This window comes from Mauremys reevesii, unplaced genomic scaffold, assembly GCF_016161935.1.
Source record: "Mauremys reevesii isolate NIE-2019 unplaced genomic scaffold, ASM1616193v1 Contig12, whole genome shotgun sequence".
Taxonomy (NCBI): domain Eukaryota; kingdom Metazoa; phylum Chordata; order Testudines; family Geoemydidae; genus Mauremys; species Mauremys reevesii.
The window spans coordinates 464,083-491,717 of record NW_024100738.1 but is presented as its reverse complement, the minus strand read 5'-3'; the positions used below and the strand labels follow the sequence as shown (position 1 = coordinate 491,717).

Here is a 27,635-nt window from a genome sequence, read left to right as displayed (position 1 = left end):
AGAAGGCCATAAACGCCAGCCGCACCACCCTGAGTTCCTTGACGTTTATGTGAAGGGTCAGGTCCTGCAGAGACCACAGGCCTTGGGTCTGAAAATTCCCCTCATGGGCCCCCCAGCCCAGGTCTGATGCATCGGACACCAGCTCCAACAATGGGGCCCTGTCCCTGAACAGGACCCTTTGGAGCATGTTGCTTGGGGCATACCACCACCGCAGGGTGGTGAGCACTGAGTTTGGCATGGTGAGGACCTAGTCCTCCTGCGGGATGGAGGGGGGCAGGGTCACAACCAGGTCCTCCGGACGGGGCGAGGAGGCCGGTGCGAGGAGGCCGGTGCGGTGCTTTGGGTGTTGGCTGGCACTGGAGGATCCACCACCTGGTTGGACTCTGGGCACAGTAGTGAGGACACGGGTCCCACCGATTCCTTTCCTGGAGGTGTAGTGGAGGCCGACAGGGCTTCCGATGCCCTGGCCACCAAACGAGCCCACATTTGGGGGCTGCACTGGAGGCCACGGTGACCACTGGTACCACTGGGCTGGCAATGATGCTCAGTGCCATCACACTTGCTGCAGCACCGGTGGATCTGGCTGTTCAAGTTGGCTAGCCTGGCCTGTAGATGAACGGCCATGAGCAGAGGCTGGGCTGGCATATGACTCGCTGCTGTTTCTGGACTAGGAGTAGAGGTGGTGTCGGGATCTGCATCAGCCACAGGACCGCGATCTCAATGCGGAGGAACAGCACCAACGGTAGTAGCTGCTTCGTGATTGGTCTCGACGGGCGGACCTACGACAGCGGGACGCCGATGATCGACACCCGTGGCTACGGTGCCTTGGCGGAGACTTGGAGCGGGAGTCCGAGTGGGAACGGCATTGACAATCGTGCCGCGACCATCTGCAGTACCTCCTTCGAGATGAGGACCGCTGGCGACCTCCGCCACAGTCCTGTCGATATTTGCTCTGCGAAGAGGAGCAGTGCCGGGAGTCTGGCCGGCATTGAGAGTGATCCACATGGACTGGGCCCTGAACGGTTGCTGGGCAGTGAGTGGTGTCGGGAAAGTTCCCGAGACTGAGACCAGTACCGGGCCGGCGGCGACCCCAGCGGTGGCTTGCCTCTGGAGCGTGGGGCAGCTCCCCTTCTACCGCGCCAGCCAGGCACCAATTCAGGCAGGGCCAGATCTAGGCACCAGCCCTCCAAGCATAAGAACATAAGAAAGGCCGTACCGGGTCAGACCAAGGGTCCATCTAGCCCAGTATCTGTCTACCGACAGTGGCCAATGCCAGGTGCCCCTGAGGGAGTGAACCTAACAGGCAATGATCAAATGATCTCTCTCCTGCCATCCATCTCCATCCTCTGACGAACAGAGGCTAGGGACACCATTCTTACCCATCCTGGCTAATAGCCATTTATGGACTTAGCCACCATGAATTTATCCAGTCCCCTTTTAAACATTGTTATAGTCCTAGCCTTCACAACCTCCTCAGGTAAGGAGTTCCACAAGTTGACTGTGCGCCATGAAGAAGAACTTCCTTTATTTGTTTTAAACCTGCTGCCTATTAATTTCATTTGGTGACCCCTAGTTCTTGTATTATGGGAATAAGTAAATAACTTTTCCTTATCCACTTTCTCAACATCACTCATGATTTTATATACCTCTATCATGTCCCCTTAGTCTTCTCTTTCCAAACTGAAGAGTCCTAGCCTCTTTAATCTTTCCTCATATGGGACCTTCTCTAAACCCCTAATCATTTTAGTTGCTCTTTTCTGAACCTTTTCTAGTGCTAGAATATCTTTTTGAGGTGAGGAGACCACATCTGTACACAGTATTCGAGATGTGGGCGTACCATGGATTTATATAAGGGCAATAATATATTCTCAGTCTTATTCTCTATCCCCTTTTTAATGATTCCTAACATCCTGTTTGCTTTTTTGACCGCCTCTGCACACTGCGTGGACATCTTCAGAGAACTATCCACGATAACTCCAAGATCTTTTTCCTGACTCGTTGTAGCTAAATTAGCCCCCATCATGTTGTATGTATAGTTGTGGTTATTTTTTCCAATGTGCATTACTTTACATTTATCCACATTAAATTTCATTTGCCATTTTGTTGCCCAATCACTTATTTTGGGAGATCTTTTTGAAGTTCTTCACAATCTGCTTTGGTCTTAACTATCTTGAGTAGTTTAGTATCATCTGCAAACTTTGCCACCTCACTGTTTACCCCTTTCTCCAGATCATTTATGAATAAATTGAATAGGATTGGTCCTAGGACTGACCCTTGGGGAACACCACTAGTTACCCCTCTCCATTCTGAGAATTTACCATTAATTCCTACCCTTTGTTCCCTGTCCTTTAACCAGTTCTCAATCCATGAAAGGACCTTTCCTTTTATCCCATGACAGCTTAATTTACGTAAGAGCCTTTGGTGAGGGACCTTGTCAAAGGCTTTCTGGAAATCTAAGTACACTATGTCCACTGGATCCCCCTTGTCCACATGTTTGTTGACCCCTTCAAAGAATTCTAATAGATTAGTAAGACACGATTTCCCTTTACAGAAACCATGTTGACTATTGCTCAAGAGTTTATGTTTTTCTATGTGTCTGACAATTTTATTCTTTACTATTGTTTCAACTAATTTGCCCGGTACCGACGTTAGACTTACCGGTCTGTAATTGCCGGGATCACCCCTAGAGCCCTTTTTAAATATTGGCGTTACATTAGCTAACTTCCAGTCATTGGGTACCGAAGCCGATTTAAAGGACAGGTTACAAACCTTAGTTAATAGTTCCGCAACTTCACATTTGAGTTCTTTCAGAACTCTTGGGTGAATGCCATCTGGTCCCGGTGACTTGTTAATGTTGAGTTTATCAATTAATTCCAAAACCTCCTCTACTGATACTTCAATCTGTGACAGTTCCTCAGATTTGTCACCTACAAAAGCCAGCTCAGGTTTGGGAATCTCCCTAACATCCTCAGCCGTGAAGACTGAAGCAAAGAATCCATTTAGTTTCTCCGCAATGACTTTATCATCTTTAAGCGCTCCTTTTGTATTTTCATCGTCAAGGGGCCCCACTGGTTGTTTAGCAGGCTTCCTGCTTCTGATGTACTTAAAAAACATTTTGTTATTACCTTTGGAGTTTTGGCTAGCCGTTCTTCAAACTCCTCTTTGGCTTTTCTTATTACACTCTTGCACTTAAGTTGGCAGCGTTTGTGCTCCTTTCTATTTGCCTCACTAGGATTTGACTTCCACTTTTTAAAGGAAGTCTTTTTATCTTTCACTGCTTCTTTTACATGGTGGTTAAGCCACGGTGGCTCTTTTTTAGTTCTTTTACAGTTTTTCTTAATTTGGGGTATACATTGAAGTTGGGCCTCTATTATGGTGTCTTTAAAAGGGCCCACGCAACTTGCAGGGATTTCACTTTAGTCAATGTACCTTTTAACTTTTGTCTAACTAACCCCTCATTTTTGTATAGTTCCCCTTTTGAAATTAAAGGCCACAGTGTTGGGCAGTTGGGATGTTCTTCCCACCACAGGGATGTTGAATGCTATTGTATTATGGTCACTATTTCCAAGCGGTCCTGCTATAGTTACCTCTTGGACCAGCTCCTGCGCTCCACTCAAGATTAAATCTAGAGTCGCCTCGCCCCTTGTGGGTTCCCGTACCAGCTGCTCCATGAAGCAGTCATTTAAAGTATCGAGAAATTTTATCTCTGCATTTCGTCCTGAAGTGAAATGTTCCCAGTCAATATAGGGATAATTGAAATCCCCCACTATTATTGGGTTCTTAATTTTGATAGCCTCTCTAATTTCCCTTAGCATTTCATCATCACTATTACTGTCCTGGTCAGGTGGTCGATAATAGATCCCTACTGTTATATTTTTACTAGAGCATGAAATTTCTATCCATAGAGACTCTATGGAACCTGTGGATTCGCTTAAGATTTTTACTTCATTTGAATCTACACTTTCTTTAACATATAGTGCCACTCCTCCCCCTGCACGGCCTGTTCTGTCCTTCCGATATATTTTGTACCCCGGAATGATTGTGTCCCATTGATTGCTCTCAGTCCACCAGGTTTCTGTGATGCCTATTATATCAATATCCTCCTTTATCACAAGGCACTCTAGTTCACCCATCTTATTATTTAGACTTCTGGCATTTGTGTACAAGCACTTTAAAAACTTGTCCCTGTTTATTAGCCTGCCTTTTCTGATGTGCCAGATTCTTTTTATGTGACTGTTCATCATCTGATCCGGCCCTGACATTATATTTCTCATTCCTCTGCTCCTGACTATAACCTGGAGATTCTCTATCATCAGACTCTTCCCTAAGAGAAGTCTGTGTCCAATCCACAGGCTCCTCTGCAGCAGTCGGCTTTCCCCCCACATCTCCTAGTTTAAAAACTGCTCTACAACCTTTTTAATGTTTAGCGCCAGCAGTCTGGTTCCACTTTGGTTTAGGTGGAGCCCATCTCTCCTGTATAGGCTCCTCCCACCCCAGAAGTTTCCCCAGTTCCTAATGAACGTGAACCCCTCCTCTCTACACCATCGTCTCATCCACGCATTGAGACTCTGAAGCTCTGCCTGCCTACCTGGCCCTGCGCGTGGAACTGGGAGCATTTCTGAAAATGCCACCATAGAGGTCCTGGATTTCAGTCTCTTCCCTAGCAGCCTAAATTTGGCTTCCAGGACATCTCTCCTACCCTTCCCTATGTCATTGGTACCTACATGTACCACGACCACCGGCTCCTCCCCAGCACTACACCTAAGTCTATCTAGATGCCTCGAGAGATCCGCAACCTTCGCACCAGGCAGGCAAGTCACCATACGGTTCTCCCGGTCATCACAGACCCAGCTATCTACATTTCTAATAATCGAATCTCCCATTACTAACACCTGCCTTTTCCTAGAAACTGGAGTTCCCTCCCCCTGAGAGGCAACCTCAGTGCGAGAGGCAACCCCAGCACCATCTGGAAGGAGGGTCCCAACTACAGGAAGGTTTCCCTCTGCTCCCATAGACTGCTCTACTTCCCTGGGCCCTTCTTCCTCCTCAACAGCACAGGTGCTGTCTAAGCGGAGGTGGGACAATTCTACAGTGTCCCGGAAAGCCTCATCAACATACCTCTCTGCCTCTCTCAGCTCCTCCAGTTCCGCCACCCTGGCCTCCAAAACTGCATGGTCTCTGAGGGCCAGGAGCTCCTTGCACCGACTGCACACATACGCCACCCGCCCACAGGGCAGGTAATCATACATGCTACACTCAGTGCAATAAACTGGATAGCCCCCACTCTGCTGCTGGGCTTCTGCCTGCATTGTCTCCTAGTTAGTGAAAGGGTGGTTTACAGAAAGTAGTTTCGGAATGTAGTTTGGTTTATAGGTTTTAGGATTTTAGGGGGGGCTACAGGGAAGGGGTTACGGCCGGCGAGGGACTCCCACTCCCTTCCCACTCCCCTTCTAAACTCCCTTGCGAAATTCCCTGTTAGCAGCCCCTGGTCGCAAAGCTCCCTGGTCGCTTGTGCGCGGCTTTATAAAGCCCTGGCCTGAGTGAATGCCCCGCCCACTGATTAAGGCTCAGCCAATTACCAGAGGCTTCGAGCTTTCAAACCTGCCTCCAACTGCCAGCCAGAGCACACGGTCCCTCAAACAACCAAACAAACAAACAGACTGACAAACACAAGCTCAGCACACAGCAAGTAACCCCCAAACACAAACAAACACACACTACAGACAGTCACTTACCCCACAGATGCTGTATTAGCTCCTCCTTCACCTGGAGAACTCCCTTGCGAAACTCCCTGTTAGCAGCCCCTGTTCGCAAAGCTCCCTGGTCGCATGTGCTTGGGGCGTCACTTTCTAAGAGGTGGCAAAATCCACCCCCCTCCCTTTTTTGTTTTTGTTTTTTTGCTTGGAGTGACAAAAAGCCACTCGCCCTGTCAGCGCATGAGCTGGGATCCGCGCCCCCTGCCCAGCCTGGCGGCACCCTGCACAGCCCACTCAGGCAGGGAAACGCCGCGCTGCCCTGGGGAGACTCAGAGCGGCAGCAGCAGCAGGATCCCTCCCCCCCCCCCTCTGCATCCCAGGTCCCGCTTCCCTCCCTCATCGGCTCCTCACACACTCTGGGAGCCCCTCTCGCGCAGCCGCAGCCCGGGCTCGGCTCCCCCCCATCCCTGGCTCCTCACCTGCTCCGGGAGCCCCTCTTGCCACCGCCGCAGCCCAGGCCCTGGAGCGAAGCAGGGTCCCCTGGAGCCGAGCCCGAGCTGCGGCAGTGAGAGGGGCTCCTGGAGTGTGTGAGGAGCTGGTGAGGGAGGGAAGCGGGGTCCCCTGGAGCCGAGCCCAGGCTGTGGGGGCGAGAGGGGCTCCTGGAGTGTGTGAGGAGCTGGTGAGGGAGGGAAGCGGGGTCCCCTGGAGCCGAGCCCAGGCTGTGGGGGCGAGAGGGGATCCTGGAGTGTGTGAAGAGGTGAGTGGCCAGTTGGGCTCGTCGGTGCTGAGCAGGTAGCCCTGCAGCCGGAGATCCTCGCCTTCCCGCCGGCCGGGGCTGGGCCAGGGCACCGTGAGGCTGAAGAGCAGCAGGTCCAGGGGGCTCTCCAGGTCCTCGGCCGCCAGCATGTCGGGAGTGAGGGCGGTGAGCACGAACTGATCCGCCTCAGCCACCAGCAGCACCGCGAAGCCCAGGGAGGGGGCCGTGTACTCCGTGCCGCCCAGCAGCTCCACCCGCATGGGAACGGAGTCGCGGCTGGGCCAGAGCTCAGCTGCCGTGTGCTGGTAGCAGATCCCACATTTGGGGGTGGGGAGCCTAGTGCTGGAGTGGCTGGAGTGTGGGTGAGGGGGGGAGAGAGAGCCCAGTGCTGGGGTGGTGGTGGGGGGCTTGGGCTGGGGTGTGGGGTACCCAAAAAATTTTTTGCTTGGGGCGGCAAAAAACCTAGAGCCGGCCCTGAATCCAGGGGTTGCAGGGGCTGCTCCCCGCACTCGGGTACTGCTAGGGGAAAAACTTCTGGCACTGGTGCACGTGGCGAGCACGCACATCTATTGTGGAATAGACATGAGCAATCACTCGAAGAAGAACTCACCCTGTCTGTGTGCTCCTAGGGGTTCTCCAATTTGTGTCTCCAGTGCAGACAGCAGAGTGTCTGGTGGGGGAAAGGAGAAAAGAGACGAGATTTCAGGCTTTCATATTTGTAACAGCGTCCCCACTCTGAACACATAGAACTGTGTTTTCATCATGACAGAACAGACTGAGAGGCCCAGAGACACACTCAGGCATTTAATATAAACTAACTGAAACCTTCTATTTCCTCTCTCATTCAGGCATTTCCCAGCAATAGAACCAACATCCTTGCAGCCTCACAACCATCCCAGGACCCACAATCTGTAAGTGAGATTTATTTTTCCCCTCCTCATCCCCTCCCACCCGAGACTCCAGTTGGTTTGTCTCATTCACTCACTGCCTTTTGTCGTATCCTAGACCCTGATCATACAAAGACTTTATCATAAAAGTAACTTTACCCACTTTGGTCCCTTTGGCCAGGGGTCGGCAGCATCATATTGTACGACAGACACTTGACAAAATTACCAAACCTAGGGTTTGGCTACACTTGCAGATGTGCAGCGCTGGGAGTTAAAGCTGTCTTCGTACAGCTGTGGAGGGAAAGCGCTGCAGTGTGGCCACACTGACAGCTGCCAGCACTGCAGTGTGGCCACATTTGCTGCATTTGCAGCGGTGTTGGGAGTGGTGCATTATGGGCAGCTATCCCAGCGTTCAAGTGGCTGTAACGTGCTTTTCAAAAGACGGGGGTGGGGTGGAGTGTGACAGGGAGCGTGGGGGAGACAGAGAGAGTGGATTTTTGGAGCTGACACTGTGTCAGCTCCCTGCCTTGCAAATTCCGACCCCTTTCCCCACCCCTCTCTCATTCACTAAATGCAAATAGCCTCTTTGTTTTTTTCCCTCACAGACCAGATAAGCAGCCTCCCCGAAACGGACCCCCCACCCCGCCCCGCAATGCTTCTCTCCTCAAGCCCCTTCCCTCCCCCCCCTCGAGCAAACACTAGCTGTGGGCTTTCCAAAGGGAGCTCCCTGCCTCTGCTCGAGCAAACAGGAGCTGTGTTTGTTTTTTAGATAAGCAGCTCCGGGAGCCCCAGTTCACAACAAAACAAAGAGAGTTATCTTTACTTAAAAGCATTATGGGAAGGTTCTGGAGGTCAGTTACAGCGTAGTAAGATTAATCACTGTTTACACTGGCACCCCAGCGCTGCAGCACCAGCGCTGTTCTCTTTATTCCTCTCCTCGAGGTGGAGTACAACCAGCGCTGTAGCCAGGGAGACGCAGCGCTGTATGTGCCTTGCCAGTGTGGATGGGGAGTAACTTACAGCGCTGTAAAGCCACCACCGATGCTGCAACTCTCAAGTGTAGCCAAGCCGCTACTGATGGACATTGGCGGGGTGTTATGTCATTCAGTCATCGTTCAACCCGTAAATTAACACACAATTTTCCACACTGAAAAAACCATAACCTGGCTAGGTAGTTAATAAATAATAAACTATAACAATAATAATAAATTCAAGTCACTTTAGTGTTTTTGAATGTACCTCACTGCCACAGTCAATATTTTTTTTGTAGAATTGGGGCACTGAAATAAATATTTATCCTAAAACCATATTTCAGTGCATTCTTGTCACTACTTTCTTGTTTAAATAATTTGTTTTATGGGAGGAGGAGGAGGAGGAGGGTGTGTGTGTGTGTGTTTCCCATCTCTACACCGCTTACCCCATGTCTCTCCCCTGTCTGTGTCCCTTACATGGGAGATCCCCCATCATGTCACAGGATGTGGGAAGCAGAGGAGGGGGGTCTCTCAGGGGAGCAGGGTTTCCCACCCCCTCACTGTGACCAGGGCACCCCCCCTCCAGGCAGGGGTTATCCCAGGGTAGGTGGGAACCTCCTCTGCCTCCTGACAAGGACAATCTCTGCTGGGGGCAGGGGTCTGTTGTGAGCAGGGGTGAAACAAATTCTTGTGTGGGGGGGTGTGTGTGACGAAGTGGGACTGTTCTTAATGTTTTCTCTGAATACTGTGTTGGTGCCTCAGTGTCCCTTATGCAGTTCTTAAGTATCTGTGTGGTGGAATAAGGGTGTGTGATTGCTGCAGAGCAAAGGGCCAGTGCACATAAATGCCTGACACTGTCTCCTAGCAACTGATGGCCTGGGCCCCTTCTCTGCAAGGGTGCCAACTGAAGGTGTTGGAGACAAAGAGGTCAGGTGGCCTCCTGGCCCGGGAAAGGAACTGAGCAGAGAGGAGGGGCTGGAGGGGGTTTGGGAGTCTGGAGCTGGCTGGGACGAGGAGTGAAGTGCAGACGTGGGTGTCTGGCTCACTGCCCCCCAGAATGGACCCGGCCAAGGGGTCCCGTTCGCTGTACCTACAAGCTCTGTGTTAGACCGTGTTCCTGTCATCTAATAAACCTCTGTTTTACTGGCTGGCTGAGAGTCACGTCTGACTGTGAAGTGGGGGTCCAGGACCCGGTGGCTTCCCCAGGACCCCGCTGGGGTGGGCTCGCTGTGGGAAGCGCATGGAGGGGCAGAGGATGCTGAATGCTCCAAGGAGAGACCCAGGAGGTGAAGCTGTGTGAGCTTCTTGCCCTGAAGACAGTCTGCTCCGAGGGAGAGGAGGCTCCCCAAAGTCCTGACTGGCTTTGTGGGGAGCAGTTCTAGAGCATCACACAGGGACTCCGTGACAGGGGGGCTCACCTCCGGTAGCTCCCCAAAGTGGCTTCCCTTTGTCTCTCATCCCTGCTGCTGCTGCAGAGCTAGGCTGAGAGGCAGGGGTGGCTCTAGCAATTTCACCACCCCAAGCACGGCGGCACGGCGTGGGGGGCGCTCTGGCAGTCGCCGGTCCCGCGGCTCCGGTGTACTTCCTGCAGACGTGCCTGCGGGAGGTCCACAGGAGCCGTCTGCCGCCCTCCCGGCGACCGGTGGAGCGCCCCCCACGGCATGCCGCCCCAAGCACGCACTTGGCATGCTGGGGCGTGGAGCCGGCCCTGCTGAGGAGGTCTGTGCAGCTGGGGGAGGGGTAGCACTGAGGGGCTGGAGCTAGGCTGAGGGGAGCTGTGCAATATGGAGGCAGCACTGAAGGCCTGGAGGGAGCTAAGCTGAGGGGGGCTGTGCAGTGGGGGGTGGCACTGAAGGGCTGGAGCTGGGCTGAGGGGGGCTGTGCATCCAGCCACAGAGAAGTCCAATACCCCCTGTGTGGAGACAAGGGTCAAAGTGACGTGTGCACAATCAGTGGTAATAAACCACAAGAGAGAAGAGAACAAGAACATGAAAATAGCTTGCATGAACATTTCATTGGCAGGGCTTTTTTCTGCATGTGCAGTGTATGACCTATATAAGGTACTTCATATTCATATCACTCAAAGGTGATTGGAAAAGAACTAATAAATATGCAATTTGGATGTGTATAATATGTCAGACATTGTAAGGGGTAATCAGAGCTTCATAGGAAAAATCCCCCATGGCCCGCCTATGCTCCGGGAGAAGGGAACTGGCCAGCACTTCTTTCTGTATGCGATGGCTAGTAGCAAATATCCCAACGGCTGGTGATGGGGCACTAGATGGGGAGGGCTCTGAGTTAGAGAAAATTCTTTCCCAGGTGTCTGGCTGTTGAGTCTTGCTGAAATGCTCAGTGTCAAACTGACCACCATATTTGGGATAGGGAAGGAATTTTCCACCAGGTCAAATTGCCAGAGACCCTGTTTTTGTTTTGTTTTTTGTACAGATGCTATACTAGAATAAATGGTGGAGTCTCTGTAACTTGGAGTCTTTAAATCAGTATTTGAGGACTTCAGTAATTCAGCCAGAGTTTATGGGTAAATTTCAGGAGTCGGTGAGGCGGTTCTGTGGCCTGCAATGTGCAGGAGGTCAGAGCAGATGGATCTGCTTAAGTTTATCTGAGAGATTTGTTCTGACCTTAAAGTCTGTGAGTCATTTCTTACTTTGCAATTGTAATTGAAAGGTATGTTTGTGTTGCAAACAAAGGTTTGAATGAATCAACCTGAATGTCTTGGACCAAGTGTCTGGCCTTCTCACCCAACATTAAATAGAAGCATCATCTGAGTGTGAACCAATTGACCAGCAACTTTTTCTTCCCATAGTCTCAAAGGCACATCCCAATTTCCATTCCTAGATCCATTTTAGGTACCTTTGCATTTCCTCAGAGTCGCCAATAGCACAATAGTTTTCTGGGAGAAATCTCTGACTTGCTCTTCCAGTTCAGGAGAAATCTCCTCTGGCTGCTGGAACTTCCTCTTCTCACACCTAGAGAAACAATTTCACATGATTATATTTCATTGTGTGATTCATTATAAGTTCTGGCTAGTGAGTCCCTGCTCTAATATGCCTGGAGTCAGAATTCCTCGACTTTTCCCAGCCTCAGAGTAGGTGCAACACAGCCCCTGGCCGTACAACCTTCCCTTCAAAGGGCTCATTAATATTCTTCAGCTCTGGGGACAAATGGGAATTGAATCTCCATGGCCAATTTACTCCTTGGCCTCCATGCTCTGAGGGACAGGAAATTCCTATGTGAAGTGCTGTAGAAATCTTTCCACTAGGAACTAGACTGAGACGCCAACTCCCCGCTCCCCACCTCATTCCACACAGGTCTCCTACCAAGCCTCAGGCTGGAAAAGACTCTTGACCGCTGCTGCCTGGGCTGAATAGTGACCAGTGCCTCAGCAGTGAGAGGCCCACAGTCCATCCTCACAATCCTGAGGCAGCCAGTCCCCCAGGGATGTGACACCTCTAGGAAATACTTGAGGTCAGTCTTTCCCACAGACTGAAGAATTCCAGAGTCTTCTATACAAGGGTGAGAACCTCAGGATGAAGTTGATCAGAGAGATTTTTATCCAACATGTGATCTTCCCCACACACGTTGCAGTGGAGATGCAGTGCTAACATCATGTCCATGCTCTTTCCCAGAATTGCCAAGTATGTGTGGGAGTGAGAGAGAGCCACATACCTACTCAAGGTGCTTTTGACATCCTAGAGGAGAGAGAGAGGAGAAAGATTAAAATAAATCTCAGTACCACCTGACACACACTTGGGATTCCAGGAAAGGGATTTTGCAAATACAGGGAAAAATCAGCCCTGCCCTGGCCCCAGGGCCATGGTTTCACTGAGCTAATGGGGCTTTTCCATCTCTAATATCAATGTGTCTGTGAGTCTGCAAATAACAATCATCATTCACATGTCAGCAATGCACACATTGAGTTACACTGAGATCTCTGACTGCTGGACTCCTATGCCCGTGGTTCAGGAGCTGTCCAGTCCCTGTGTTGGGATTTGGGATGTTTCCAGTTCAATCTCACCTGCAGGAATTCACTTGCTGGCTTCTGACACATCCCCTCCAGCTCACTGATCAGCTCACTGAGATGGAAAATCTCCTCAGAGAGTTTGGTGATATTTTCATTCTGTATCTTCATAATCTCCTCGTCCAGCTTCTCCAGCTGGGTCAGCAGGAGTCGCTCTTGCTCCTCCAGGAACTGCTGGAGTTGCTGAAATTCAGACACAATCTTCTGCCTCTCAGTTTCTGTCTGTTTCTATAAGAAATCAGGAAAGGGCTGGTGTCATAAATAAACAGATCAGGGTTAAGGTCTCTTTTACCTGGAAAGGGTTAACAAGCTCAGTAACCTGAGAAACACCTGACCAGAGGACCAATCAAGGGACAGGATAATTTCAAATCTCTGTGGAGGGAAGCCTTTGTCTGTGTTCCTTGTTGGCTCTGTGTTCTCTCTTTGGATCTAAGAGAGGCCAGCCATGTCTCCAAGTTCTCCTGGAGTAGTTCCTACTATCCAATAGTGAGTATTAATTAGAAAGGCGGATTAGTCTTATAATTTGATTTCTACATTTGCAATTGTGTGTTTGCTGGAGAAATTCTTTATTTCTGTTGCTGTTACTTTAATTATGCTGAGGAGGAGGGAGGAGAAGTCTCTCCAGTTGTTATAAGTTAGACCCTGTATTTTTGCATCCTGGTAATACAGAGAGAGTGTAGGTTTTTTTTTTCTTTCTTTAATACAATCTTTTCTTTTTAAAACTTGGTTAATTCCTTCTCTTGTGGAGATTCAAGGGAAGGGGAGGGGGGAAGAGTGAGTTCCTCCTGAGGGTGATTCACAGAGTTGAATCGGTGTGTATCTCTCCAGAGTGGCTAGGAGAGAGGGAGGCGGGAAGTGGGCTGCTTCCCTGTGTGTAGAGATTCAAGGAGTTTAAATCAAGGTATTCTTCCCAAGGACTAGGGAATGGGAGGGGGAGATGAGTCCCTCTTTGTGTTGAGTCAAGGATTTGACTCGGTGTGTAATCTCTCCGGAGCAGGCTGGAGAGAGGGAAGAGGGGGAGGGGAACTGGCTGTTTCTCTCTCTCTGGTGACATTCAAGGGGTTTGAATCTGGGTTCCGCAGGGGAAGCTTGGGGAACAGGCAATGTAGCTGGTGGCAGCGAGAACCAGATCTAAACTAGGATTTTAGTTTAGAGGAGTCCATGCAGGTCCCCATTTTGGAACCGAACAACTCCAAGTGGGGGAGAGACCTATGACAGCTGGTCAGGAACATGGACGGAGCCTGATGACCTTCCACACAGTCTTACGAGACAGAGTTTCTTTACAATCTCTAACACATCTGTGTAGAGACCAGGACATGAGCCGTCAGGCCTAGTGCTCAGAGCTGCAGCTGGAAATCGGGAACTACAGCCAAAATCAGAGCTGCAGTCAAAGTCAGGATCTCACCAAGGGTTGGGGCTACAGTCGAGCTCAGGAGTCATGCCAATGGCTGAGTCAGAATCAGTGTCTGGAGTCACACCAGGGATCGGGACTGGAGTTGGAGTCAGGCAGCCACACGAAGGGTTAAGCTGGAGTCAGATAACAGTACTGCAGGTCAAACCTGAGCCAGCAACAACGCCAGGGCCAAGCCAGAGTCAGGGTCCAGTCCAGCAGCAGATCGGAAGTTCACACAGTTGTTTGGACAACTTCACGTGACTCCTGCTGGCGTAATTCATGCATCCGAACGTCTGCTCCAATCGGGAGCTTCGTAGGCAGATCCTCTGGTGGAGCCAGAGTTCCACTAGCCCCTCCCCTGCTGGCTCTGGAGAGCGGCTGGGTTGTAATGACAGTCTCTGTGGACTGAGGTTCAAAACCCACCATTCTTCACATCCTGACACTTGACTATACACTGTGATCACAAGGGAGAGGATTTTCTTACAGCTTCCCATTTGGCCCCCATCTCTCTGAAAGGGCCGTCTCCATGGCTACGGGGGTATAGTCAGTGCAGTTTGGGAGACATGTTGTGAAAGCCACAAGGGGTCGTAATTAACTCATTAATTAAAATTCATCTTAGATCCTGCAGAAGATGCTGTTGTCCTTCTCCAAGGAAAGAACAGTTGTGATATGCACACCTGTGTGTACACACCACACACACACAATATCCCATGATCATGGAGAAACACACACAAGGCCACAGAGAAATCTACCAATAAATATCCCTCCCACCTCCATGTCCCAGCAGGCAAAGAACAACAGGCACCTACCAGATACTCCTGGCTTCTCTTCTCTCCAGTCACTTTAAATCCCAGCAGCTTTTCTCTCTCTTCCCTTAGAGTCTTCAAATGGGCTTATATTTTTTCCTGACAAACAGAAATGATTTGATGGGTTTATTTTGATGGTTGTAGGGGGTAGATGAGGTGTTTTCCACCCAAAGTTCAAGATAACAGTCAGTCTTCCTAGATAGACTAGGTGGGTAAGGCAATATCTTCTGCTGGGCCAGCTCCTGTTGGTAAGAGAGTTACACACAACTCAGCTCTGGGGAACATACTCTTTCACAGGTCTGAAGAAGAGCTCTGTGTAAGTCTGAAAGCTTGTCATTCACCCACAGAAGTTGGCCATGAGCCGATATTACATCACCTACCTTGTCTCTCTAATATTCCGGGACCAACACAGTTACAACAATACTGTGTACAACAGTGGGTCTTTCTAGAGGTAGGACATCAGAGACACCAAGGAAATGAAACCTTATTTATGGAAATTGGGCGGGTTTTGTATTCAGATTGTTTGAAGTTATTACGTCCACTCTCTCCATTGAGTCGAACCCGTGGAAAACTGGTGTCCCATGGCAGTGAATCTATAAAGATTTTTTGAGAAGATTTAATGAACAGTGATACCAACCCCATAAGCCACCGGGGGCAGCCATATAGGCCGGGATGCTCAAGGAAGTCCAACTCCATTGACTTTCAGCCCCCTGGGGATTGGACTGGCTGGAGTAGGGCAAACCCCATTAGATGTGTTGGTTTGTGTTAGGAACAGCTAGAGTTTCCCCTAGTGCTGTCCTAGCCCCTTTCCGTGGCAATGGCCTCTGGGTAGCTTCCCCAAAATCCCCAGCAAAGACCTCAGAAGCAGTGGATTCTGGGAGATTTCAAAAGGCTGCCTGGTGGGACTAATGGAACCACCTTGGCTGGTCCTTGCCCATGAACACACGAGAACAGGTCAGACTGGCACAGGTCCGCACTGCCCAGGGGTTAGTTTTGCTGAAGATAAGTCGAATCCCAGTGGTACTTGGCATGGACCTGCGCCGTCTGGAGCCCTTGTGGGTGTGGACTCAAGGTGCTCGGGGTCCCACACAGCGTTTAGCCCAGTGATCTCCTCTAGTGCAGGCCGGCAGCATCTGCGTTTAACCCCTCAGGGAGCAGCACAGGAGTTCACAATCCCAGTGGGAAACCTCATCTCCCTGCTGGGCCTAGGGCCTGTATCAAGGAGTCTTTTCCTCCTAATCTCTGCACTTCATCACTGCTCAGTGCTGCTGAAAGGGGCAGAGTAACTAGTGGTTAGGGCATTGAACTGGGCCTTGGAAAACCAGGTTTTTATATCCAGCTCTGACACGGATCTGCTGAGTCACCTTGGACAAGTCACTTCCCCTTACCGTGCCTCAGTTTCCCCTCCCACCCTTTGTCTGTCTTGTCCAGTTGGACTGTAAATGGCTCAGGGCAGGGACTGGCCCTCACTGGGTTTTGTGCATGACCTCCTACAATCGAGGTCAGAGCTTATCTGGGGTCTGTAGGGGATGCAAATAACAATAAACACTATGATACAACCAGTAATACCAGCCACAGCTTGTAACTCCCCTATCAGCTTTCAAGCAATGAAGGCTACACACAGCTGAATGACCCAGTTACACCATTAACCTGTAATTAACATCCAAAGTTATCACCCATTAGACTGGACAGCCACTCGGTACCTTGTATCCTGGGCAGCTTTCTGGATGGGAACCACTATGTGAGTGCGGTGACCCCAGGATCTGCCGCACACCACACAGATGGGAGTTTGAGCCTCTTCACAGAACAGTTTCAGAGCCTCCTGGTGTTCCCCACACACCCCGTCCCCTCCTGCTCCCTTTGCTGCCTGTAAACTCAGTCGCTTGGCAATTTCTAGGACATTTTCCAACTGCCTGTTGGGCCTAAGGTTTCTCTTTTGCACAGTTTCTCTGCACTTAGGGCAGGAGGTGGCTGTATAGGATCCCTCCCAGCACTGGGCGATGCAGACTCAGCAGAAATTGTGCCCACACTCCAGAGTGACAGGCTCTGTGAAATATTCCAGACAGATGGGACATGTAACTTCCTCCTGGAGACTTTCCATGGGGTTCTCTGTGGCCATGGCTCCCTCTGGGCAGTGGAACAGTTTCACTTTCCTGATGTCAGGAATGTAGGGGCAGGTTAGTGATGGGGATGATGTACCAGCACTGATGGTGAAAAAAATCTAAATAAAAACAAAAATCAAAAGCCTTGTCCCCCAAGTGCCCCAGCCAGGGCCCCCACAATGCACCCACCACTGCCAGAGCCAGACTCTCATGCCTCCACCCCACTCTGTCCCAGTCAGGGCCCCATACACCCCCAACACCCCAGCCCAAGCCCTCTACTGCCCATACCAGTGCCCCTTCCTCATTCTGCATTCAAATACCTGCCCCCATGCACTCAAGGGTCCCCCTCAAGCAACACCTCTCTGTGCCCCCCAGAAATCCCCACAACCAATGTCCCTCTTGCCTCTCTCAGCCCCACTCCACACACCAGCACCAGTCCACTGTACCCACCAACCAAAACCAAGAGAAAAACAGATCAACACAAAGAGCAGAACTTTTAATATTTTTCAAAAGCGGGGGTGGGGGAGAGGTGACCCAAGGTACCACCAGTACACACCCAGAGCAGACCCCCAGTAGACCCTACCTCCGGCTGGTGCACCCCAGATGACCATAGACCAACCAAGAATTACCACAGGACAATGGGTGCCACTCCCCACCCCCAACCAACCCAATAGAGCCAACCCCCATCCCAGCCAGGCCAATCTCCCGTAACTCCCCCAAACCCAGCTGCAGCCTTTGCCAACCCCCCCCCCTCCACACACACAACAAAGCCTGGATGATTGTCATCATTGATCTAACACAGCACAGTGAACAGAAAGGGAAACGGACACAGAGCTGGGCTGTGGGCCCCAAGCAGGACATGAGCAGAGTCCCCCCAGGCCTAACAACAGCAATTCCGGGCCCCAGGGCAGAACAGTCAATGGGCCCCCACTGGTGCCCGCATGCACAAGCTGCGCCCATGTGGACTCCGTGTGCCTGACATTTGGGCGGTGCTGCGCCTGCGCTAGACTGCACTCAGGGCCCCCACTCAACTGCGCTGCTGGGGGCGCTTCTGGCACGGCCAGGGCTTCCACATGCCCACCCGCCTGCCTTTGCGCCTGCCCCTAGTACCACCCCTCGCGCCATAGGTGCTGACTTTTAGTTGTGCCGGTGGGTGCCCCATCCCGGCTCCTCCTCCTTCCCCAAGGCCAAGCCCCCACTTCACCCCACTTCACCCCACTCCACCGCTTCCTGCCACTGCTCTGCCCCTCCCGCAGGTCCCCTCCCCTGACAGCCTCCTCCTATCCACTGCTCACTCCTTTCTGCCCCCTCCTGCCTTAAGGGTGAGGTGTGTGTGTCTTGGGGGGCTCAGTCTGTCCCCAGAACTGACAATTTTCAGCATATTTATACACTTCTTTCATACTCTAGTTATTGAATGTGTGTCTGTCACTGGTATCGCTGCAATGTCATTATTAAAATAGCAGTGAACTACAGCATTACATTACCATGAAGTACAGTGTATTAAAATCATTGCACTCAGCTACAAGCTGTCTTCAGTAACATCCCAGTCTCTGTGCTTCACCCCTGTTTAGGGCTTGTTTGGGAGCTGAGGGCCACCGACGGCTGTGGGAAGAAGGTGGATGGGAGACACAAGCAGTGGGGAGTTTTCCCCCTTCTCCTTTCCTATCGCTCTCCCTGCCCCTTTCCCTCGCTCTTGTTTCTTCTCTAAGTCCTTGCTCCCCTTCCTGATATTTCCCCCTTCTTGCTTCCCACCCGTGTCTATTTTCTCATGTCTCTCTGCTCCCCATCTCCTGGTGGCTCTGTCTAGTGCCCGCTCCCACCCACCCACTCAAAACAGCAGAGGAGGTTCCCCTTTCTTGATTAGGAAGGGTGGCCCAGTGGTTAAGAGAGAGGCCTGAGGCTCAGGTGTGCTGGGTTTGGTTCTCTGCTCTGCCACTGACTCTCTGCTTAGCCTTGGGAAACTCACTTCACCTTTGGGTGCCCTACATCCCACCTGCCACATGGGGCTAATGCTGACCCTGCCTCCTAGGCTGAATCCCTTCATGGCTGTGTGGTGATGGGGAAATGGAGATACCAAGGTGGGTACATTTGGCTGAATTTCTCCACAGCCGGAGAGTGAGAGCCAGCTCCCCGCAGGGGGCACAGGAGATAGAGAGTCTCAGCTGTCAGGGCTTCAACCCTCTTGCCCCCCACCCCACCCTGCGTGGTTCCTGCCGGAGTCCAGGGCTTCTCCTGCCCAACCCCCCGCCCAGCTACCACGGTCCAGGGCTTCTTCTCCCCACCCCTGGCCAGTGCAGCTCCTACCAAGGTCCAGTGCTTTTCCTTCCCCTAATGTGCCACTGCACCCACCCAGCATGTGCGTCTAGGAGCCCTGCAGCCTGCTGGGGCGATTTCAAAGGGCCTGGGGCTCCCAGCCACTGCCACCACTACCAGGCACTGGCAGCTGCCGTGATTGGAGGCCCCGGACGTCAGATGGTAGGTTCCTGTTTGTGGGTTGCTAAGCAGAGACACACACTCCTCTGCAGCCCAGATATAGGCACCATGAGAGGGGTGTGACTTAGGACATCCCTTCCCGCCTTGTCAGCATCTCCCATTGGCTAACTTACATGGCTCCCCATCTACTGAGGTGGCTTTTGTGAATCACATTGTAAGGTGCCTGTGTCGCCCATGCATTGTCTAGGGAGTTTAGGCCTCTGACTCAGCTCTGAGGGTCACAGTGCTGCTGTCCCTGTGATTTTCTCACTGCCTAAAAATTACTCACTGTGATTCTCAGCATTGCAACACCAGAGTCCCTTCATGGATTGCCCCCTGTGCAACCAGTCACCACAGCTGAGCAATTCCTGATTGACATGGGGGTGCACAGGACAGAGGCAGAGCACAGGCTGGTTAGTGACACATCACACAGTAAAATCCAAACTCTCTTACCAGAGGCTCAATATTCTTTGCAGCTGGAACGTTAAAGTGGAACAAACAAGAATTATTGTTTGTAATGTTTTATTTACAGTAAGTTGCTGGAAAGTAGCAAAGTAAAAGGAGCTAAGAAGGAGCTTTAATAACTGGAGCCCGGCAAGGAGATCCCCAGCTACTGAGAACAGTTTTCTTTATGGCACTAAAATAGCACCAATGGCCAGGAATTAATATAGGGAATAAATGAGTTACAGTCTCACTTTCAGTAACATGTAATAAATCTCCCCGTCCCGCTCACGTTCCCTTTCCTTCCATACTGTCCTTTTCTATTCATTATTGTTCTAGCCTCACTTTCCATCCCTCTTTATTTCCCTGTGTCTCTCCTCCCTGTCACAGATCATCCCCCTCGGCTGCTCTCTTCCTTCCCTGATCTTATCCCTTCCCCTCGTGCTGATCCCCAGCTGGGAGACCCCAGTGAGATCTAAGGACACAGATCTGTACAAAACGCTCCCTCCTGCTGCTGCTTCTCCCCAACAACCCAAACCCTGATTGATTCATGCTGTGTCCCTGCCACCCCCACCTGCGCCTGTCCCCTCCCCGGCTGTTAGTGCTGCCCCCAGCCCAGCCCCCAACTCTGCCCCTCAGGGCCCCTCCTGCAGCCCCAGGGGTTCTTCCCCTTCCTCCCCCCATCCCTTGGGCTGCAGAGAGGGAGTGGGAGGTGCTTCCAGGGGCCATAGAGACGAGGAGCCAGAGGCTGGGTAGATGGGAGTCCTCCAAGATCATAGAGACTTGGGTCCATGAGGCTAGAGAGGCTAAATTCTGGTTCCTGCCTCTGCTGTGTCTCAGGGACACAGGCTGAGCCGGGATCCCCCCACCCAGATCCAGGGTCGGATTCTCTCCCCAGGGACGGAGCCCGGCGGGAAAGTGAAGATCGGGGCCTCGTCACCAGCATCGATAAATGTCACCTGCCCCCGGTCACAGTCCAGACAAACCCGGATCCTGCTGGGGACCCGGCTCAGAGGCAGGGGGGTCTCAGGGGAGGTGAGAGCCTGGAACTGACCCCACCCACATCGCTCCACAGCCCAGATCCCCCCCTCAGGGCTAAGGCTGATCCGTCCCTTCCTCCCCACAGACTCTCTGGCCACCCCCACAGCCCAGTATGGCCCACCCCCCACCTCCACCTCCCAGCAGTGCATCCCCGAGGTGAATCCCTCACAGCCCAGCACACACGGAGCAGTGTCAAATCTCTCAGGGGTGTTGGGTAGTCGCTGCTGCATGTCTCCCCATCTCACACATTTCCGATCCTCAGACAGGACGAGGTGGGGATGAGCCGTGTCTGCATCCAGAGTCACATTCACTGGGGAGAGAGAATCAGAGTGTTAGGGGCAGAGCTCAGCCCTGGGGGAGCTCCCTCCCCTAATGCAGCCTCCAGTCCCAGGCCAGGGAACAGAGAGGAAGGTGCAGCAATGGGGAACAGCCACTTAAGACCAGAGAGTAGGAGGTGGCACTGGGTGTGGTAGCACCATCTCCAGCCTAGAGCGAAAGGAGGAGCTGACAGTCTCACAGGAAGAGCATCTCCCCAATCCAGGAAGCAGGGAGCAGCTCCAATGGGAGAGCCCAGCCCTGCCCAGAGGAAAGGCAGGATGTTGGAGAAGAGTGATGGGAGATCCCCTGCACCGGGGTGAAGCAGAGGGATGTGGCAGAGAGCTCTGTTCGCGTGTGACTCAGTTAAGAGTGTTTCTGTTCATCAGAATGGGCATGAACTCAGCACTAAGGGTGGTGTCAGGACTCTTTTAGTGTCCCCGTCCCCTCCGTGGCCCTGACTGAGGCCCTGCCCCCTGGCCAGGCTGGGAGACTTGCCCGCTATGGAGAGCCCCTGACACTCCACCTGCCCTGGACATGGGTCCATGGGCCTTTGGCAGCAGTCCCCAGCCCATGTACCCACTCCCTGGGGTGCACCATCCTGGGCAGGTGGAGGATCCAGGTCTCCCCAGTGCAGTCCCTGGATGGCAGCCTGGTTCTGGCTTCTGGCCTGGCCAGGGCCTCAGGGAAAGAGGAGAAGGGGTGGGGCCATTGAGAGAGGCCAGCACCAGGGTGAGATTGGTGCTGCGGGCAGGGGCTGCACTACACAGAGGAGCTGCTCAGCTGCCCTGCCCAAAGCACAGACACTGCCTGCAATGCTCCATGCCTGCTCAAGGCTTGCAGTGTGAGTGTGGGGGGGCAACGTGGCCCTCTTCCCCCAAACTATGCCCATGCTGAAAAGTGTCCTGGTCATCCCACCTTTAAAAGTGTGTGTGTGTTGTGGGGGGAGACATGGGCCCCTGGATCTCCTTACCGTTTAATGTGTTATTTTTAGGGCTGTGTGTGTCATGGTCACTGTCAGTTTGGTTGGTAACTTTAGCTACAATCTCATGAAGACGTTTTCTCTGGAATTTTCTCATAATTTAAAGGCAATCTTCACCCGCAAACTCACCCTGTCTGTGTGCTCCAAATGATTCTCTCCTTTTTCTCTCCAGTTCAGATGGCAGAGTGTCTTGGGGGAGAAAGGAGAAGAGAGGTGAGATTTCAGACTTTCATATTCATAAGAGCATCCCCACTCTGAAACTGTTTTATAATTATGACAGAGAAACAGGCAGAGATGCACAGACACACTCAGGTATTTAATATAAAAAGGTCTGAAATCTATTTTCCCCTCTCAATCAGGCATCTTTCAACAATGGAGCCAGCATCCTTGCAGCCTCACAACTATCCCAGGACACACAATCTGTAAGAGATTTACTTTTCCCTCCTCATCCCCTCCCCCCCTTCAGACTCCAGTTGGTTTGTCTCATTCACTTGCTGCCTTTTGTCGTAACCTAGACCCAGAGCCTGCAAAGACTTTGGCATAAAGGTAACTTTACCCACTTGGGTCCCTTTGACACTAACGGGATGTTCAGAGTTTGTGAAATCTTGGCTCTAATTGTGAGCTGTTGGGTCTGTTTACTCAGCGCCTCTACAGAGAGTAGCACGATGGGACCTCGTCCTCCATAGGCAGAAATGGAAATAATAGTAAAATTATTTTATCAAGGTGGAAATTGAGGTGGGGGAGGATTGACTCAAAGGGTCCGATTCCCCCCTGTACCGGGAAAAGGAGAGAGGGGATGGGCCATTTGTGACTCTGCTGTTCAGTGGCTGCAGGGGCCGGTGCAGACCTTGGCACAGGCTGAGGAAGTTCTGAACCAGCCAGAGCTACATCCCTATGATAATGGCCCCCGGGTGTTTAGGCCACTGTGCAGAGTGTCAGAGGCCCAGCTTTCCACTGCCCATGTCCCTCTATCCCTCGTCCACCCCCTCCCTCTTCCACCCGCCCTCACCACCCCCACCCCATTCCCAGCCCTCTCAGGAACACGCCTTGTGCCTGCAGCTGCTGGGAAGGAGGCACCAGAGGCGCCTGTGCTGGAGGGATCCCTCACCATGTGGGAGGGGCTTTCTCCTTCCCTACAGCCCATTTGGCCCAAACTAGCTGCAAACGGTACCAGAGCTCAGTGATGGGCTGGATCCGCCTTTGAGAAATGTGCCCCATGGCTGGTCATGGGCCAGTAGACAGGGAGGGCTCTGAGCTATAGAGAGTTCTTTGCCACGTGTCTGGCTGTTGGGTCTTGCCAAAATGCTCGGTATAAACTGACCATCATATCTGGGGTCCAGAAGGAATTTCCCCCCAAGTCAGATTGACAGATAGCCTGGGGATTTTTTTCCTTCCTTCCTCTGCAGAATGGGGCACAGGTCAGTTGTGGATTTAAACTAGAGTCAATGGTGGATTCTCTGTAACTTGTGTATCTATTGGGTTTCCGGGAAATGGGGCGGACGGAAGCCCGCCCCATGCTAACGGATCCCCCATGCCAGCCTAAGGGGAGGATCTACAGGACCTCAGAAACCCACTAATTGCGGGGGACAACTAACAAAAGAACAGGGACGGGAGTGTGGTCAAAGGGTCATAAGAAGGGAGCCTGACGGGGACACCGAGCAGAGAACCCCGGACATCGCCCACTGCTCCTCGAAGGCGTCAAGGGAGCCAGTGGACGCCACCCAGAGGAACTCCCTCCAGAGATGTGAACGGACTTAGGATCAGAAACAAGCCCCACAGTCGCAGGAGTCTCCATTGGCCAACTGCCTCTCCCTGGTCACGTACATGGCCAGTTTGGCCAGGGCGAGGAGGAGGTTGACCAGGAGGTCCCGCGACTTTGTGGGGCCACGGATAGGGAGTGCATGGAGAAGGAGGTGGGGGGAAAAGTGCAGCCAGAAACGAAGCAGGATATTGGTGAGGAGCCGGTATAGGGGCTGCAACCTGGCGCACTCTACGTAATCGTGAGCCAGGGTCTCCCTCACGCCGCAGAAAGGGCAGGTGTCTGGGACAGGGGTAAACCGCGCCAAGTACACGCCCGTGCTCACGGCCCCATGGTGGAGCTGCCAACTGATATCCCCGGCGGGCCTTGGGATCAGGGTGGAGTACAGGCTGGCCCACCGGGGCTCCTCACCCTCCAGAGGTGGCAGGAGGTCCCGCCACTTGGTGTCAGGGTGGGACACGAGGGTGAGGAAGTGAAGGGTGTGGAGCACGAGCATGTAGAGATGCTTCCTTGGCACGGTTTAGAAACAGACTGGCTGCAGATTGTGCACCCGGCTTGTGGAGAAGGTGCGTGGGGGCCGGTCGGGTCCACGGGGCAGGGGCCTGACGAAAAGGTCCAGAGGGCATGGGGTGGGGGGCGGGCGGGGCGTGCCCTCACGCAGGACCCGGTCGAGGTAGGCCTGAGCAGCGGGCGGCAAAGCGGCCTTCACCTCCTGTAGTACGCGTCGGGGAGTACAAGGTCTCGAGATCCCCATATACCAAGCGAGCACCAGGGGATCCAGCCAGTCTCCCCGGTCTTAGTCCAGGAGGTCTCCAACCCTGGTAGCTTCCGCCAGGACCAACCTCTGGCGCACTGCGGGGGACTCCTCCACCTGCACACGGAGCTGGGGGTTGTGTAGCAGGGGCTCCGCGAGAAGATCCGCCCCCTTGGTGGCTGCCATGGACTTGGTCACAGAGAACAGCTTCCAGGTCCGGAGGAGGTCTTGGTAGAAGACCGGCAGCCTGGAGAGGTCTCGCAGAAGATCCCTCGGATCGAGATAAAGGAGCTGCCGGTCGTATCGGAGCCCTCGGAAGCGGCGCAGGAAGGCGTGCGCCAGGGTTCTCCACGCCAGACTACCCGCACCATAAAGGAGCCTCTGCAGTGCCTGGAGGCGGAAGATGTGGACCTGAGTGCGTAGGCACTTCAGGCCCTGTCCTCCTTCCTCCAGGGGCAGGTGGAGCACCCCTGCAAGGACCCAGTGCAGTCCTGGCCAAAAGAACTCCAGAACAACCTTCCGGAGGTCGGCCAGGAGCACCAGGGCCGGGACCAGGGTGTTGAGCTGGTACCAGACCATGGACAGGACCAGTTGATTGAGCACCAGTGCCCTCCCTTGGAGGGAAAGGCACGGGAGGAGTCCTGTCCATTTCCGGAGCCACTCCGCCACTCTGCCCTGCAAACCTTGCCAGTTCTCCGGCGGAGACGGATGCGTGGCAGAAAGGTAAACGCTGAGATAGAGCAGCGGACCCGCGCTCCACCGGATGGCCTGAAGCGCGGGTGGGAGGAAGCTCGCCTGCCACCCGTCCCCGACCAGCAGGCCAGAGCTCTTGACCCAGCTGACCCGGGCGGAGGAGGCCGCCAAGTACACGGCCTGGCAGGCCTCCACCCGCGCCAAGTCGCCCGGGTCCTGGACCACGAGGAGCACATCGTCAGCGTATGCCGACAGGACCAGCCGCAGCTCCGTCTTCCGAAGCACCAACTCCGTCATCCTCCTGTGGAGGAGACAGAGGAAGGGCTCGAATGCCAGGGCGTACAGCTGGCCCGAGAGGGGGCACCCCTGCCGCACTCCCCGCCCGAAGCTAACCGGCTCGGTCAGGGTCCAGTTGATCCTGACCAGACACTCTGCGGAAGCATACAGCACCTGGAGAAAACCCACAAACTGGGACCTGAAGCCAAACGCTTGCAGAGTGCCCAGGAGATACCCGTGGTCCACCCTGTCGAACGCCTTCTCCTGATCCATAACTTGGGTAGCGGGACAGTTACCCCCGTCCTGGGATAAAAGGAGGTAGAAAGTGAAAAGCAGCTGAGGTCGGCTGGTTGGGGAGGCAGCCACAGCGGGGGCTACACCGAATTAGGTTACAGCTGGCCCTGATCAAAGGCCTGGGAGCTAGGCAGGCAAGAGTCTCACTGCAGGGCTGCCTGGGATCACAAGGTACCTTACACAGAGCAGGGCTGGGGCGGAGCAGGCAGAGCTGGGGAGCTCTGGCCCGGCAAGTCTCCAGGCTGAGACCTTGTTAAGGGCCAGGGATGGTACTAGGGCTAGAAAGGCAGTAGGTCCAACCCCTTTGCTAATGATGAGTGGACATTGCGGACTGCAGGCTGCCCCAGAGAAAGGGGGCTAGATGACTGGCAGTAACCACTGAGGCAAGGTGGGTGTAAAGGGTTGGGATGCCCCTGGGAGAGGAGACCCAGGGTGTGGGGGTACTGCTGTGGACAGAACTCCAAGGTAAGGGCCACTGGGGTCCAGGAGGGGAATGGAGGGGCCTGAGGCAGGAGAGACACTGGCCAGCAGTGGGCGCTCTGGAGCGGGAAAGCTAATTCCCTGACTGACCAGCAGGAGGCGCCTCACTGCTGAGTGCTCAACCAGTTACACTTAAAGTTTTAAAATCATGATTTAAGGACTTCAGTAACTTGGCCAGAGGTTAGGGGTCAATTGCAGGAGTGGGTGGGTGAGATTCTGTGGCCTGCAGTGTGCAGTTGGTGAGACTGGATGATCATGATGGTCCCGTCTGGCCTTAAAGTCTTTGAGTCATTTCTTAATTTAACAGCATCATCTAAGTGTGAACAAATTGATCAGCAACATTCTCTTCTCAGAGGCGCATCCCAATTTCCATTCCTAGATCCCTTCTAGGTACCTTTGAACTTCCCCAGAATCTCCATTAGCACAATCATTTTCTGGGAGAAACCACAGACTCGCTCTTCCAGTTCAGGAGAAATCTCCTCTGGCTGCTGGAACTTCCCCTTCTCACACCTGGAGGGAAACAATTTCACGTGATTATATTTTACTGTGTGACTCATTATAAGTTCTGGCTAGTGAGTTGCTGCTCTAATGGCCCTGGAGTTAGAATTCCTCGACTTCTTTCAGCCTCAGAGCAGGTGCAACACAACCCAGGGCCAAGCAACCTTCCCTTCAAAGGTCATTAATATTCTTCAACTCTGGTCTGGAGAGACCAGTTCTACGGACAAAAGTGGAATTGAGTCTCCATGGCCAATTCGCTCCTTGGCCTCCATGCTCTGAGGGTCAGGAGGTTCCCAGGTGAAGTGCTGTAGAAATCTGCCTCTAGGAACTAGACTGAGACACCAACTACCCCTTCCCCAGCTCATTTCTCACAGGTCTCCAAACAGCCCTCAGATGGGGAAAGGCTCTTGAAAACTACTGCCCTGGGCTGAATAGTGACCAGTACCCAGCAGTGACAGGCCCATAGTCCATCTCCACAATCCTGAGGCAGCCAGTCCCCCAGGGATGTGACATCTCTACAAAATACTTGAGCTCAGTCTTCTGTACAAGAGTGAGCACCCCAGGATGGAGTTGATCAGAGAGATTTGTATCCAACATGCGATCTGCCCACACATTTTGCTGTAGAGCCCTGGGGAGATGCGGTGCTACCCTCATCATCAAGCTCTTTCCCAGCATTGTGGAGTGCGAGGGAGCCACATACCTGCTCAAGGTGGTTCTGACATCCTAGAGGAGAGAGAGACAAAAGAATTTCAGTCCTCTCTGACAATCACACACGGGGGATTCCAGGGAAGGGATTTAGGAAGTAGGGGGGAAGAGACCCTGCTCTGGCCCCAGGGATTCCCTGAGCTAATGGGGCTTTTCCATCTTTCATATCTCTGTGACTCTGCTAAGAATAATACTCACTCAGATGTCAGCAATGCACATGCCGAGTTACACTGAGATCTCCGACTGCTGGACTCCAGTGCTTATGATTCAGCAGCCC

General features: G+C 52.8%; 1 protein-coding gene across 2 annotated transcripts in view; it reads right to left on the bottom strand.

The window, feature by feature from the left end:
* Positions 1 to 27,635, bottom strand: part of LOC120392840 (zinc finger protein RFP-like) — a 44,526-nt gene that overhangs the window by 3,954 nt on the left and 12,937 nt on the right. Inside the window, exons 5-8 of one of the 2 annotated variants that reach the window (XM_039517521.1) lie at positions 27,354 to 27,376; positions 26,550 to 26,665; positions 22,029 to 22,088; positions 7,064 to 7,123 (exon numbers count right to left, since the gene is read on the bottom strand). In XM_039517521.1, coding sequence (XP_039373455.1) covers positions 7,064 to 7,123; positions 22,029 to 22,088; positions 26,550 to 26,665; positions 27,354 to 27,376 — 259 coding nt within the window. The remainder of the gene's footprint in view (positions 1 to 7,063; positions 7,124 to 22,028; positions 22,089 to 26,549; positions 26,666 to 27,353; positions 27,377 to 27,635) is intronic. The other variant, XM_039517522.1, reaches the window with a different exon arrangement.